General features: G+C 38.5%; 3 protein-coding genes across 3 annotated transcripts; 2 read left to right on the forward strand and 1 right to left on the reverse strand.

Annotated features, from left to right (window-relative positions):
- The first annotated feature begins 4289 nt into the window (after window positions 1–4289).
- LOC107614098 (uncharacterized) lies at window positions 4290–6125 on the forward strand. Its single transcript, XM_016316334.1, has one exon. The coding sequence runs from the start codon at window positions 4290–4292 to the stop codon at window positions 6123–6125; it is 1836 nt and encodes a 611-aa protein (XP_016171820.1).
- Window positions 6126–7946: 1821 nt separating this feature from the next.
- Window positions 7947–9380, forward strand: LOC148578745 (uncharacterized). Its single transcript, XM_088503175.1, has 2 exons — window positions 7947–8513; window positions 8925–9380. Exons 1-2 carry the CDS (start codon window positions 7947–7949, stop codon window positions 9378–9380), a joined length of 1023 nt encoding a protein of 340 aa, XP_088359301.1.
- A 307-nt stretch (window positions 9381–9687) lies between these two features.
- On the reverse strand, window positions 9688–11172 carry LOC148578746 (uncharacterized). Its single transcript, XM_088503176.1, has 3 exons — window positions 10770–11172; window positions 10313–10698; window positions 9688–10240 (listed from the first exon to the last, which is right to left on the reverse strand). The coding sequence occupies exons 1-3, from the start codon at window positions 11170–11172 to the stop codon at window positions 9770–9772; spliced, it is 1260 nt and encodes a 419-aa protein (XP_088359302.1). The 3' UTR covers window positions 9688–9769.
- Window positions 11173–15742: the final 4570 nt, after the last annotated feature.

A 15742-nucleotide genomic window follows, 5' to 3' on the forward strand; every position in this document is an offset into this window, starting at 1 on the left:
GTTTCATCGTTGATGGTTTGAATTGAATATAATGTAAAAGTTTTGCATTGAAAAAATATTTTTTCTGTATTTACAGTAAATTTGGGTGTAATACGAAAATATTTGGGTGTAACATGAAGATATTTGGGTGTATTTTAAGAATTTTTGGGTATATTTTTACTCTGATAAGTTCTGCATAATTCAAAGCTCTTTCTCTTCCTCATATTCTACTGCTTCTTTTTTTTTCATCATCATCACTATCTTCTTTTTTTTCTTATTCATCTTTTTCTTTTTGTTTTACCTTCTCAAGTTTCTTCTTGTTTTACTCTCTTAACAAGAATAAAAACAAAAATAAAACAAAGAAGAAGAAAAAACACATAATACTGCAAAATTATTTGGAAGAGGATGAACTTACATTCATTTAACTAAAAGAAAGAAAGAAATAAGGAAAAAAAGAAGAAAAAAATGTAGTATTAGAGAAAACATTTTTATGTATTTGCAGCAAATTTCAGTGTAACACGAAGATATTTGGGTGTAACACGAAGATATTTGGGTGTATTTTTATTCTAATAAGTTCTGCATAATTCAAAACTCTTCTTCTTCCTCCTCCTCATCTTCTACTACTTCTTCTTCCTTATCTTCTTATTTCGTTTTTTTATAATTCTTCTTGGAAGAAAAATCAAATAAAGAAGAAAAAATACATAATGTTGCAAAATTAATAGAAAGAGAAAGAGGAAAAAAATACAGCAATAACAGTAATAAAAAAACAACGATGAAGATGAAACACGTGAAGAAAAAGGAGGAGAAACGCAAAGAAGAAGGAGAAGAAGAAGGAAGAGGAGGAGGAGGAGGAACGCAAAGCACGCTATAAAAACTGTTGAGTAGCATGCGTGTAGTTTGGCCCAACTTATATGACTTGTAAACCCAAATGACTTGTATGTGTAACATTACTCGGATCACTAAAGTTAAAGGGAGTGATGATTTTATGGAGTTAAACCCCAAAATGGTCCCTGAGATTGGCGTTATGCACTAAAATCATCCCTGAGATTCCAATTGCACCAATTATGTCTCTCAGATTGAAAAAAGTGCACCATATTAGTTCCTGACCCATTTTTCATTAACGACGTGATGACATGGCATGATGACGTGGACTGTAAGTGACACATGTCACTTCATGATTTGGCCACGTGTAATGGTCTGATGATGTGGTGATCAGTGACACGTGGCATGCTGACGTGGATGGTTGTGCCACGTGTCGCAACAGTATTCGTCCACGTGTCATCCATTATGTCTTTGTTGTATATACACCAAATTAGTCCCTCACTTTGCATTAAGTGACTCATTTTAGTCCCTGAAATTGAATGTCGTGCACCAAACTAGTCCCTTCACCAGTTTTTTCTCATTTTTTTCTATAAATTCAAAATTCTCAATATTTTTTAATGCATTAATTTCAATTCTATTTTTTCACATGTTTTTCAAATAAAAGTGTTTTTATAAAATATTTTTCTCTTGTGAATACCCTAACCGTCGACTTGGAGTTGACGTGAAGGCTTTTCAAGCACTTTCACTACCATCTCCGACCTCTTTCAGTACTTTTATAAAATATTTTTTTCTTACGGATACCCCTAATAACCGCCGTCTTGGAGTTGACATGAAGGCATTTCAAGCTTCCCTCATTACCATCTCCGACCTCTTTCGTCTAGACTGCAGAGGTCAAAGATGGTAGTGAGGATGCTTGAAGTGCCTTCAATCTAGTTCATTTACTCATAACGAAAACGTGTATTTCATAAAAAAATATTTATTTTAATTATTAATTTCTTGTTAAAAACACATATTTTTTTATGAAAAAAATGTGTCTAATCAATCATATAATTATTTTTTTTATAATAACATACTTATATATTACAAAATTTACCAATGTTAAATTATTAAAAAAATTATATAATTAAAACTAAAATCTTAAAAATTTTTATGAAAACACTTGTATTTAAACGATATATGAAAAAATAGAATTGAAATTAGTGTATCCAAGATATTAAAATTTTAAATTTAAAAAAAATGAGAAAAAATTGGTGAAAGGACTAGTTTGGTGCACAATATTCAATTTCAGAGACTAAAATGTGTCACTTAATGCAAAATGAGGGACTAATTTAGTGCATATACAACGATGACATAATGGATGACACGTGGACGAATACTGTTGCGACACGTGGCCAAATAACATTGTGACACGTGGCACAACCATCCACGTCAACATGCCACGTGTCACTGGTCACCACATTATCATACCATTACACGTAGCCAAATCATGAAGTGACACGTATCACTTACAGTCCACGTCATCATGCCATGTCATCACGTCGTTAATGGAAAATAGGTTAGGGACTAATATGGTGCATTTTTTTCAATCTCAGGGATATAATTGGTGCAATTAAAATTTCAAAGACAATTTTAGTACATGACACTAATCTCAGGGACCATTTTAGAGTTTAACTCGCTTTTATGTGTCCGCCGCATCTTAATAATGCAATTTGCCATCTTTTAAAATGAGAAGCTAGCAAGGACTTAACACATTTCATGAACTTCATTTCCCATTATTTTATGTGGACTTTAATGGATTGTTTCCTTTGCTTTATAATATTTAGGGTTAAGTACGAATTTAGTCTCTAAAATAAGGGTTGAAAATTTTTTTTGTCTCTAATATTTTTTTCTTATAAAATCATTTTTAAGGTTAAACTTAGTTTTAAAATCGTTTTTTTAACCAAAATTTTAATTTTTATTACCAAATTACTCCTAATTAAAATGTATATATATGGTGATTGCTATGATACCTAAAAGTGTTCGTCTAACTTACCAAAAAAATTAAAAATTAATATTTAATTTTAAAAATATAAAAATAAATAATTATTAAATATTCAAGAGTTGCCATAAAAAGTAAGTTAGGCAAAAGTTAGGCATCAAGTTATAGGTACCATAGAATTCACCTATATATATATATATATATATATAAAAGAAAACGGGTTAAAGAACCGGGAACAAGGAAAGAGAATCACGCTGGGGTTTTTCAGGGAAAAAAAGGGGGAAGGGAAGGTGGGGAAGGGAATTCGCTGCCGCTGTTCCTCATTGTCACCGCTGTTCGTTGTCGTTCGGTCGCTGGATCTCGCCACTGCTCCTGGTCATTCGGTCCTCGATGTCAACGTCAGCAAATCCGCAAGGATGGACGTCGCGCGCCGCTCGATGCTCGCCGTTTCTACTTCTCCTCCTCACTTGGTCGCCGGTGCTCCTCGCCGGTCGCTGCTGTTCCTTGTCCTCCTCGCGGTCATCACTCACTGCTGTTGTTGTTCTTTTGCTTCTGCTTTTGCTTCTATTATATTGTTGATTCTAATTCCATTATGCTTCTATTATGTTGTTAATTAATTTCTTATTATGATTTTTTTATATTGTTGTTTCTGGTTGTTTCTACTTCTACTTTTGGTTGATTACATTGTTTCATTGTTGTTGTTGTTCAGCTTTTGCTTCTACTTTTGGTTGATTACATTGTTTCATTATTTTATTATACATATTTTTTATTTATTATCCTTTTTTTAATGTTTATTACATTGTTTTGTTGTTGTTGCTTCTGGTTCTGTTTCTGTTTGATTTTGGGGAAGAAGGCGATTTTAAAATTAAGTTAAACCTTAAAAACGATTTTGTAAGTAAAAACAGGTTGAGGATGAAAAAAATTTTCAACCCCTATTGACGTGTACCACGCTATACTCGGAAACAAAGCCAAACTCAAAACCGAACTAAAATATCGGCAACGGAGAAAAACTGCAACGGTAACCTCTGACTTAGTCAGCCTTATCTCCCGATCATTATCTATAATAACAGAATCCACTAATCAGAGTAGATCATGACTTCATGTAACTGAAAGATACTGATAACGGCACCGACCATATACATCGGAACTAATTCACACCACTCACCTATAAAGGCTCAAGGAACACAACCCACAAGTCACAGTTTTCACGCTAAGCTATCTCTTTTACTCTCTCTCACAAACTCATTCTTACTTGAGCGTCGGAGTGCTTTTTGCAGGTGCTCCCGCCGTCGTGTTTCAGAGATATCCGAGGATTAGTCGCTGCGCCATCACTGGCCGACGTATAAGTCCGCCGAGGACGAGTAACTCCAGGACCATCACACTCCTCGGATCGCTCGGGACGGAACATTTGGCGCCTACCGTGGGGTCCCGATTACACTAACCCCACTTTTCTCCTTTTTTATTTGTTACCTCTTGAGAATCCTTTTGCAGGGTCCCACGACCTTTAGACATGGCCGACAACGGAGCCCACCAGCTCACACAGGCCGAACTTATAGCCCAGATGGCTGAACTCCAGGCAGAGGTCAAAAGACTCACCGAGTTGTCAGCGCAGAATAACACCAACAAACGAGAAGAGGGCAATCCCAAGAGCTCAGCCCAAGGCGGCGCCGACCTATTGATCGCCAATCCCCCGAAGGAGAAACTAACTTTAGAAAACCCATTCTCGGAAGAGATCATGAATTTTCAAATGCCAAAACATTTCACACTGCCTTCCTCACTTGAGCCGTATAAGGGGATTGGTGACCCCCGGGCTCACATTAAGAAATTTCAGTCCATGATGTTTTTTAACGGCTCTAATAATGAACCTGTGCTTTGCAGAGCTTTTCCAACTTACCTTGATGGAGCCACTTTACTTTGGTTTTCGAAGCTACCTGCAGGATCAATTTCTTCTTTCGAAGAGTTGGCAAAGTCCTTCATCGATTACTTCGTTGCAGCACGAATATACGTCCACGGATCGGATTACCTCGGCACCATCCGCCAAGGTCCCCAGGAAAGTCTGAGAGACTACCTGACCAGGTTTGCAGGAGCAACAATGGAGATACTCGACCTGGACCCCGCTGTCCACCTACACGCCCTTAAGGCCGGCCTCCAACCCAAAAAATTCAGAGAGACGATCGCAATCACCAAGCCAAAGACGTTAGAAGAGTTCCGGGAGAGGGCAGCCGGACAAATGGAAATCGAAGAACTACGTGAGGCCAATAAAACAGAAAGAAGACCTAAGAGAGAAGAGGACCGAATGCCAAGGTCGGTTCATAACAAGGAGCTCGGCAGACCCTTCAAACTCACTCCAAAATTTGACAATTACACCAGATTCAACACAAGGAGGGAAAAGATAATCAAAGAAATACTCAACGCCAAGATCATAAAACCTCCGGCAAGAGCAGGTAGCTATCAAGACCAGAGATTTGTAGACAAAAACAAGCACTGTGCCTTCCACCAGAAATACGGACACACAACCAACGAGTGCGTAATAGCCAAAGACCTCTTGGAAAGACTTGCTCGGCAAGGACTACTGGGCAAGTACATCGAAGGACGGAAACATAAAGAAGGTGATAGAGACAAGGAGGAACGCCAACAAGCCTTGGCTAACAAAGACACCAACAAATGGTCAAAAAACACCCAACCCAAAGGGATTATAAATTGCATATCCGAAGGATTTGCCGGGGGCGGCGAAACAACGTCAACAAGGAAACGCAGCTACCGAGCTATGCTAGCGATCGAAGGAACACCACCACCAAGCAGCCAAGATATGCCCGACCTAGAAATTACTTTCAACAAGGCAGACATATGCTCGGCCGCCCCACACCTAGACGATCCAGTGGTAATCTCTATCCAAATAGGCGATTTATTGGTAAGAAAAGTCCTTTTGGACCCAGGTAGCAGCGCAGACGTTTTCTTTTATTCTACCTTCTTGAAAATGAATTTATCTGAAAAACTGATACAACCCTCATCCGAAAAACTGGTAGGATTCTCCGGAGAAAGGGTACCAATCAAATGTTACATATGGTTAAAAACAACAATGGGTGATGATCCACTACTCAGAACTCTTGACATACAGTATCTAATAGTTGACTGCATCAGTCCTTACAATATTATTCTCGGGAGACCTGCTCTGAACATGTTCAAAGCAGTGATATCAACTTTTCATCTATGTGTTAAATTTCAGGCACAAGACGGAAAAATAGCAACAATTCACTCGGACCGCCAACAAGCTCGGCAGTGTTATAACTCTAGCCTAAAGAAGTCGGACACAATTCAGAAACAGCACGAAGTCAAAGCAGTATAAACTATGGAGGTTTTGTCCCTAGCCGAGCTCGACCCTCGAGGTGACACCCAAGAAAGACCCCAACCAGCAGACGAACTCCAAAAAATCCAACTGACATCAAAATCGGAACAGGTAACATACATCGGCCAAGCGCTACAAGAACGAGAAAGGTCGGACCTCATAAAATTATTACAAGCCAACACTGACCTGTTCGCTTGGACCCCAGTGAACATGCCAGGAATAAGCATGGATGTCATCTGTCACAAACTTGCCACTAACACGGCGAGCCGACCTATAGCTTAAAAGAAAAGAAATTTAGGAGCAGAAAAGTCAAAGGCAGCCCTGGAAGAAACCAGCAAACTTTTGCAGGCCAACTTCATCAGAGAAATCCGCTTCACCACGTGGCTCTCAAATGTGGTAATGGTAAGGAAAAACTCAGGTAAATGGCGCATGTGCGTCGACTTTACAGACTTAAACAAGGCATGCCCTAAAGATGCCTACCCCTTACCATGTATTGATAAGCTTGTAGACAACGCATCAGGTTTCAAAAGCTTGAGCTTCATGGATGCATACTCCGGTTACAACCAAATACTCATGCATCCAGAAGACCAAAGCAAGACGGCATTTATAACTGAACATGGAAATTTTTGTTATAGAGTAATGCCATTTGGTTTAAAGAATGCAGGTGCAACTTACCAACGCTTGATGGACAAAGTATTTCGTCGTCAAATAGGATGCAACATGAAAATCTATGTAGATGATATGGTCGCCAAGACCATCCAGGAAAGATCGCACTGTGATGACCTCAAGGAGATATTTGAACAGATCCGAGCCTACAAAATGAGATTCAACCCAGAGAAATGTGCTTTTGGGGTACAGGGGGGAAAATTCCTTGGATTCATGCTCACATCGCGGGGAATTGAAGTAAATCTAGAAAAATGTGAGGCAATACTCAACATGGCGAGCCCTAAAACAATAAAAGAGGTGCAACAATTGGCGGGAAGGGTAGCTGCGTTGTCTCGGTTCCTACCCGCAGTATCAAGCCGATCATACCACTTCTTCCAAACAACATCAAAAAATAAGAAATTCAACTGGACAGAAGAGGGCGAGAAAGCTTTTGCCGAGCTCAAAGCCATCCTATCAGCACCACCCGTGTTGCAAAGACCAGAAATCGGTAAACCTTTATATTTATATTTGTCTGTTTCAGATTTTTCTATAAGTTTGGCCCTTGTCATCGAAACAGGGAAAACACAACAGCCGGTATACTTCGTCAGTAGAGTCATGCAACTAACAGAACAACGGTATCGGAGGATAGAACAACTTGCCTTGGCACTAGTGATCACAGCAAGAAGACTAAGGCACTACTTCCAAGGCCACACAATAGTAGTGAGGACGAATCAACCGTTAAGACAGATACTGACAAAACCAGAATTGGCCGAACGTCTCACCAAATGGTCCATTGAGCTTTCAGAATTCGACATCCAGTTCCAACCCAGGACGGCCCTAAAAGCACAAATACTGGCCGATTTCATCTCAGAATTGACACCTGGCGAACACAACAAATCATGGGAACTGCACGTTGATGGGGCATCAAGCCGAGAAGGAAGTGGAGCTGGGGTAATTCTCAAAGAAGGAGACCAAGTGATAGCTGAACAGGCCCTCCAATTCCACTTCCCAGCAAGCAACAACCAGGCCGAGTATGAGGCCCTAATTGCAGGACTCAAACTCGCCCTAAGCTTCCAAGTACAAAGCCTGACAGCACATTGTGACTCCCTCTTGGTGGTCCAATAGATCCGAGGAGAATTTCAGGTAAAAGATTCCCTGCTAGAGCAATACTGGCTCATGGCAAAGGATCTCATCTCAAAGTTCAATTCGTTCATTATACTGCATGTGAATAGAGGAAAAAATGTGAGAGCCGATGTATTATCCAAACTTGCCGCCACTAGGGCAGACACACAAACATCGGCCTTAACACAACTCTCATTAAAAAAACCAAGCATTGAACTGTTACATATAACAAATATTAACCACCTCCATGATTGGAGGGCACCTTTTATTGAATATATCAGTACAGGGGTAATACCCAGAGACGAGCTCAACCCACAACACTTCAGACGAAAGGCAAGTCTTTACACAAGCATAGCAGGAAAACTATATAGGCGAGGTTTCTCACAACCACTACTAAAATGTCTAAGCAAAGACGAAGCAAAGGAAGTAATGGACGAAATTCATGAGGGAGTTTGTGGAAACCACATTGGAGGACGGGCCCTCGCAGCTAAGATCGTCCGAACCGGGTATTACTGGCCAACCGTAAAAAGGGATTGCATAACGAAAGTCAAAGCATGTGATAACTGTCAGAAACACGCAGCTATATCCACAAGGCCAGCCGAGCTACTGCATAGCATGGAGGTAAGCTGGCCATTCCATATATGGGGGCTCGATATCCTCGGCCCATTTCCAATAGCCCCAGGCCAAGTAAAATTTCTTTTAGTAGCAATAGATTATTTTTCAAAATGGATAGAAGCACAACCGTTAGCAAGAATAACGGCCGAAAATGTACGATCATTCATATGGAAAAACATTATATGCCGATTTGGGATACCAAGGGAAATAGTATCCGATAATGGTAGGCAATTTACAGACAATAAGCTCGGCTCACTTCTAAAAAATTTTAACATAAAGCATCATTTTAGCTCGGTCGAACACCCACAAACTAATGGGCAGGCCAAAGCTGCTAACCGAGTTATATTGCAGGCAATAAAGAAAAAACTTAACAATGCAAAAGGAGAATGGGCGGAACTGATTCCAGAAATACTGTAGAGCTACAACACGACGGTACAAACCACCACAGGCGAAACACCTTTCAAACTCGTCTATGGGTCGGAAGCGCTAATCCCTATTGAGGTCGGCATCCCTACGTTGAGAACCGAGCTATACGATGAGCAACACAACTTGCGTACAAGGAGTGCCGAGCTTGACCTAACTGAAGAAACTAGGGAGCTAGCAGCAATTAAACAAAGAGCTATAAAACAACTAGCTGAGAGAAAACACAACAAAAGGGTTTCTCCGAGGACATTCGCAGAAGGTGACTTAGTGCTCAGAAGAACAGAGGAGGCCAGACGGCCACCAGCTCATGGAAAGCTCGTAGCTAATTGGGAAGGACCATTTCGAGTCATCAAGGTGCTCGGCATGGGGGCTTATCAACTCCAAACACTACAAGGCAATCCGATATCAGGAACCTGGAATGTCTCCTCTTTAAAGATGTACCGATCTTAATATTGTACAAATAGCGAATGAAGGTACTCTTTTTCCCCCTTAGAGCCTTTTTTTTTTTCCCAAAGAAGGGTTTTTGGCCTAAGGTGGGTTTTAATGAGGCCCGACGCACAATATACTTCATTATCAATATTCAAATTTAATCAAAACAGCTCATTATCAGTATTTTTCAAATACATATTCGATCATGACTGGTCCCAAACAACATCTTACAAAATCCCATATCTGCTATTACAGTCACAAAAAACAGGGTCCCAAAAACAAGAAATATCAACGTAAACCGACCTAAGTATGGTTGGCCCCAGCAAACAAAGTTCGAAATAACAAACCCATAATCTACACTTACATATGATCACTTTCAAAAAACAAAATAGGCAAGAACCAAAGCCAAACTAAGAGGGAGGGGGGACATTCTCATCATGCTCCTCCATAGTCCCGTCTACAACTAACTTTCCATTAGCCACTATCTTCGTCATGTCAAGCCGATCAACGTCAAACTCAGGAGCCAGCAAAGAAATTTGGCTCACAGCACGTTCAAAACCATAAGAGAACATCTCCATACCGTTCTCCTCTAACTCATGAATACGAGCTGTGAGACCCCCTTTGGCAACATCATTCTCCATCACCTCAGCCTGCAGTAATCGAATCTGGTCCCTTAATCGAGCTACCTCTTCTTCAGACTCCTTCGCCTTTGCAACAGCACTAACAGCAGCATCATCCTTCTCTTTTACTAATTTCTCTAAATCATCAATCTTCGCCTTATACGATTCCTCCACAGCAGCTATTTTATTCACCGCCTCCTGCTGCTCAGCACCAATAAGCTCGGTGGTATGACCAACGCACATCAAACGAGAACCAAGAATCTGCAAAGACCTCCCCAAAATAAGAACAAGAATATGAAGAAAAGAATAGGAAAAAGAATCCTAAAATACAACCTGAACGAATTTGCCAAGCCCCTCCATACCAATCCGACGGGTCATAAGCATGTCCCCAGGATACTGAGATGCCCTGTCGGAAAGCTCGGCAAAATTGAATTGCTCACTCCAAAGAGAATGAGAGTTTGACCCCGCAATGAAACCGTGAAGTTTCTTCTGCCGATCAAAGACAGGCTCGCCACCACCAATAACCTCTTGATCACCCTCCGAAATAATCTCCAAAGATGGGTCATCGCTCTTTCTCTTGAATGAGGACGTCGGACGACCAACAGAGGAAAAAGCTTGCTCGCCACCATCCTTTTGTTCGACGGAACCACCGATTTTCTCCTTTTTCTTGTTCAAAAAGGACTGTAACTTCAAGGGATCCAAGAGAGGAGCTCGTCCACCTACAAGATGCCATCAATATCAGAAAAATTAAATAAACACTAATACAAATGGCAAGCAAACAAGACATTACCTATATAAGCTTTCAAACCCTCAACATCACCCGAATCATAAAAACGCAGAATGTCGGAAATAGACATACACTCCCCAGCAGCAACACTCTCAACCAAAAAATCCAACACAAACTCCTCCTCTTCACTCCTTTCGGAAGCCTCAAGAATCTGACTCGGCTTAGAGCACCAATAAAGAGGAAATTTCTCACTAAGCTCATCATCCAAATAAAATGGATACTCGGACTCGACTGATCGAACTTTAACAAAAAGAGATTTGAAGTTTTTGAAAGAAGATTTATAAAGGAGAAACAAGGAACGACTAGGGAAGCTGCTAAAGCAAACCCACAAACCTTTCCAAACACCCTTCGCTTGAAAGAGCGAGAAAAACAACGGCAACGAACAAGGAAATGAAAGGTAATCCATTAGACACTGAAAGGCGCGAAGAAACGCCCAGGAGTTAGGGTGTAACTGCGATGGTGCACAGTTCAGTTGGGTAAGGACATCACATTCAAAAGAGGAAAATGGAAATTTCACACTAAGTTCAATCATGCATGGAGTATATATATAGAAATACAGCCAATCTCCCCTTCTCTCATAAACCCTATCATCACGGGAACACGGAAGGAGCTCGACAGTGACACCAGAACCACCTTTCACGAAGTCCAAACCTCTCAACTCAGAAAGGGAATCAACACTAGTGAAAGAAGAGGAACGGGTTCTAACATCCTCATGAACCTAGTGATAAGGATCGTCTTCCCTAACCTCAACAGCTTTCAACTTCTCTTTCAACTTTTCTCCCGCCATGAACGCGTAGAAGCAGTAACAGTAAAAGATGAGGGAGAAAACACTAACCTTTCGAAGACATAGCAAGATAAAACGGTGAAGAAGACGAAGCAGCAAGGCGTAAGTTCCAAAAGAAGGGATTATTGCGAGCCCACTATTTTAGTGGGCAAAGTAAATTCATACCCACTACAAACGTGGGAAACCGAAACGACAATAACGCACATTAAAGACGACACAGTTCACTAAAAATAAAAAACCAACTACAAAAAACCCCTTCAAACAAAAAGCAGGCCCACCAAACATTTACCGCGCAAAAAGAAAAATCAAAATCCAAACTACCAAAGCTCAGCTACCGTTCCTAACACAACACCAACTAAGCTTGGGGGCTATGACGTGTACCACGCTATACTCGGAAACAAAGCCAAACTCAAAACCGAACTAAAATATCGGCAACGGAGGAAAACTGCAACGGTAACCTCTGACTTAGTCAGCCTTATCTCCCGATCATTATCTATAATAACAGAATCCACTAATCAGAGTAGATCATGACTTCATGTAACCGAAAGATACTGATAACGGCACCGACCATATACATCGGAACTAATTCACACCACTCACCTATAAAGGCTCAAGGAACACAACCCACAAGTCACAGTTTTCACGCTAAGCTATCTCTTTTACTCTCTCTCACAAACTCATTCTTACTTGAGCGTCGGAGTACTTTTTGCAGGTGCTCCCGCCGTCGTGTTTCAGAGATATCCGAGGATTAGTCGTTGCGTCATCACTGGCCGACGTATAAGTCCGCCGAGGACAAGTAACTCCAGGACCATCACACTCCTCGGATCGCTCGGGACGGAACACCTATCTTAAAGACTAAAATCGTACTTAACCCTAATATTTATTTCCTGAAATAAAGAATCTAGCAATCATGTGGATGCTCCACACAAATTTTTTAACAAAAGATTCAAACCAGAAGTGGAAAGAATAATCATTTGCATTGGTTGTCTCATTATTATGATGGAGAGAGGGAGCCACGCATATTGTGATCGTTCTTAGTGATTTAATTAAAGTGCTATAATTGAAAAGTTCAACGAGCTTAAAACCAAATCTGAATTTTAAAATGTTCAAACAAGTTGGGCAAACACACACATTGTGGAAAAATTGACGTATTAATTGGAAGTGATGTGGTTGTTTAACACTGAAAAGTGCTAGATTTTATTAAGGAGATTCAACCAAAATATAGACTATAAATCTTTTAAATTAGGTTACAAACTAAAAGTGTAATGCTTAATAATAGGGTTTAAATAAACTCATAGGCAACATACTTTAGAAGTAAATTCATATTCAAATAACTAAATTCAACTTAGGCTAATTTTAAATTCAATTATTATATCTTCTCTCTTTTCTTTAACTGTTTTATAGTGATAGATTAATGACTATTTATCTAGTAATGCTAAGGAAATAATTTTAAAGTTAATTTATTTAACTTAATATATATAATTTTATGTATTTAATGTTCAAAGTACATATTTATTATATTTAATATTATATATTTATTGTAGTGATAATTAATAAATATAAAATAAAATAATTTTGAGTTGATTTTAACTATTTTTTATTATCTCCTAAATATTTTTTATAAAAATTTCTTGTTGTGTATCACATGGTCTATGGTCACTTGGTCAGCATCCAATGTTGGAGTATCGATCGGCTTGAGTTTGACATGCGTGGAGGCATGCATGATGTAAAATCATCAAGGGCCGTATTATTAACCGTCAAAATTTATTTTATTTAGTATAATAATTAATAAATAAATATTAAATAAGATAAATTTTAACTGTTTTGGTTAATTTTTTGTTATCACAATTTTTTTTATTAATAAGGGGTAATTACAGTAACTAATTTATAGCACTCCGTAATTAATCCTATTGTATTTCAGAACTAATGAGTAATGAATATATAAGGAGAATGTTAGAGGACGACTACTTTTAGTGGTTAAAAAAAATATAGAAAATTAACTAATATTAATTCAAATACAAAGGAAAAAAAAAAAAACCACCGAACATTTTTTTCTATATGATTAACGACCGTTCAATTTCATGTTGATATTTCACTTCAAAATTTGCCGACTTATGTAAAGATATCATTGGTACTTAGTAGTATCATATGTCAAATTTTATAGAAATCTTTGAAGAGATTAGATAGAAGAGTTTTGTCCTAACTCTAAGGAAATACCTACAATCTACTCTTAACACACATAAAGAAAGAGATTATGTTAGGTAACGAATGATTTTTTTGAACAATATGAACAACGGGTTCTAAAGTTGGTCTAATTCAAGTAAAATAAATTACACTCCAAATTACTCACTTAAATCTTAATATTAGAATAACTATCCGCACACCTAGTGAATTAAACATCTAATATATCCATTGTTCATATTATTTAATATTTTCATTGTCTACCTATACTTTTTCGAAAGAAAAACGCCAATTCACGAATCTGAGTGGTTATTATAACTTATGATCTCTTAAATTTCTATGGAGGGAAGCTAAGCCAACAGCAAAGATTCTTTTTTTTTTTGCCTACATTATCCCCCAACCCGACAGGGCAAGGACTATTCTGTCACAGATCGGAGTTCCATTTAATGGTCTGTCGCTGGCCAATGGGTTGCTGCATACACAAAGCTGGATTCAAACCCGCGACACTTGCTTAAGCGGACGAGTAAACTGACGACTCGACCAACCCAAGTTGGTTAGGAAAGATTCTTTTTGGTAGCCCAGTTTGACGTCAAGTTATAATTCAATTTTGACTAGTAGGTCATGTATGAGAATCTTAGCAATGCTTGCGTAAACCTCAAGTTGACACCCCCACTATAAAATATAGACAAGAGAAAATCACAAAAATAAGTGAGTAGTGGGTACTTTAGGCAAGTTTCTTTGGTTTCCTGAATTCGAAAGTGCTACTAACATCATCATGCATGATGATGGATATTTCTATATATTTCCAAACACAAACACCCTTTGGAGAAAGGTTGGAATTGCAATGGAGCTTCAAGCAACTAGGAAAGTGCATGGGTCCCTTTCTCTACTAATGATTGATTCATTGTATAAAAATGAACCAAGACATAGGTCCCTCATGGAATTTCCACCTTCATAGCACACCAAGTTGCTTCATGCTTGTCTTGATGAGGTAGGTTGTAGGTAACAATACAATCGTTATATATTCATCTCTACATTCACCAGTGAGAGTGTAAGATCTTTTCGACATTAATTGAATTGGAACAACCCATGTTTCTTGTCACTAAAATGTGATATGACAAGCGCACTAAAAAGTATCACAACTCACAAGTATTGCTATACGAATACAACCAACATTGTTTGTGTTAATGTTAAAGAGACAAAAAAATCAGCTTAATAAGTCTAAATTTATTTTATTTAATATTTATTTATTATAAAATATATTAAATAAAATTAAAAATAAAAATTTTGACAATTTTTTACTAATATTTTTTTGTTACTAAATATTTTCATTTAACGAAAGGCTTACAGATCCCTTGCTGTGACTGTTACTTTCTTTAACAGCAGTTAAGTGCAAAAATAGTGTGTGTATTGTTTTTCATTTTCAGTAATATTGCAAAAATTTAGCTAATATATATCCTAAGAACACGGCTCATGTTAAATTTACCAATCGAAAATTTTTATAAAAAATATACAAAGTTTAAATTTTAAATTTCGAATGCATAACATTTAGCTAAATCTATGTTGTAATTTCGTAATATTAAACTCTAGAAGAGGGACGATAATTTGACAAGTAAGGTATGTGTCGTGATATATTTGGAGATAAATAAAATGAGTTAATAGTCAAAATCGTTCTTTAAAGATTACCCGATCTCCATTTTAGTCCCTAAAAAATAAAATTAATCAAATTAGTCCCCGAATGATAATTGCGTTGATGAAATTCGTCCTTCCATCAACTGTGACCAACGTTTGCTGACGTTGAACATTAATTGACAGCGTAAAACACTCTAAAACGACGTAATTTTGTTCTTTTTCCCTCCAAGGATTGAAAGGACGCCGTTTGATGTCTAGGATGGGATATTTAACCGCGTTTCTTCCCATCACCACCTCTCATAACCATTCTTCTGTTTCGCTCCAAAAATCTCTTTCTTTTTTCTTTCTTTTTCGGCCTGAAATGCTTGTGTCTGAGGTA

This window comes from Arachis ipaensis, chromosome B1 (assembly GCF_059453495.1).
Source record: "Arachis ipaensis isolate K30076 ecotype BB chromosome B1, ASM5945349v1, whole genome shotgun sequence".
Classification (NCBI taxonomy): Eukaryota; Viridiplantae; Streptophyta; class Magnoliopsida; order Fabales; family Fabaceae; genus Arachis; species Arachis ipaensis.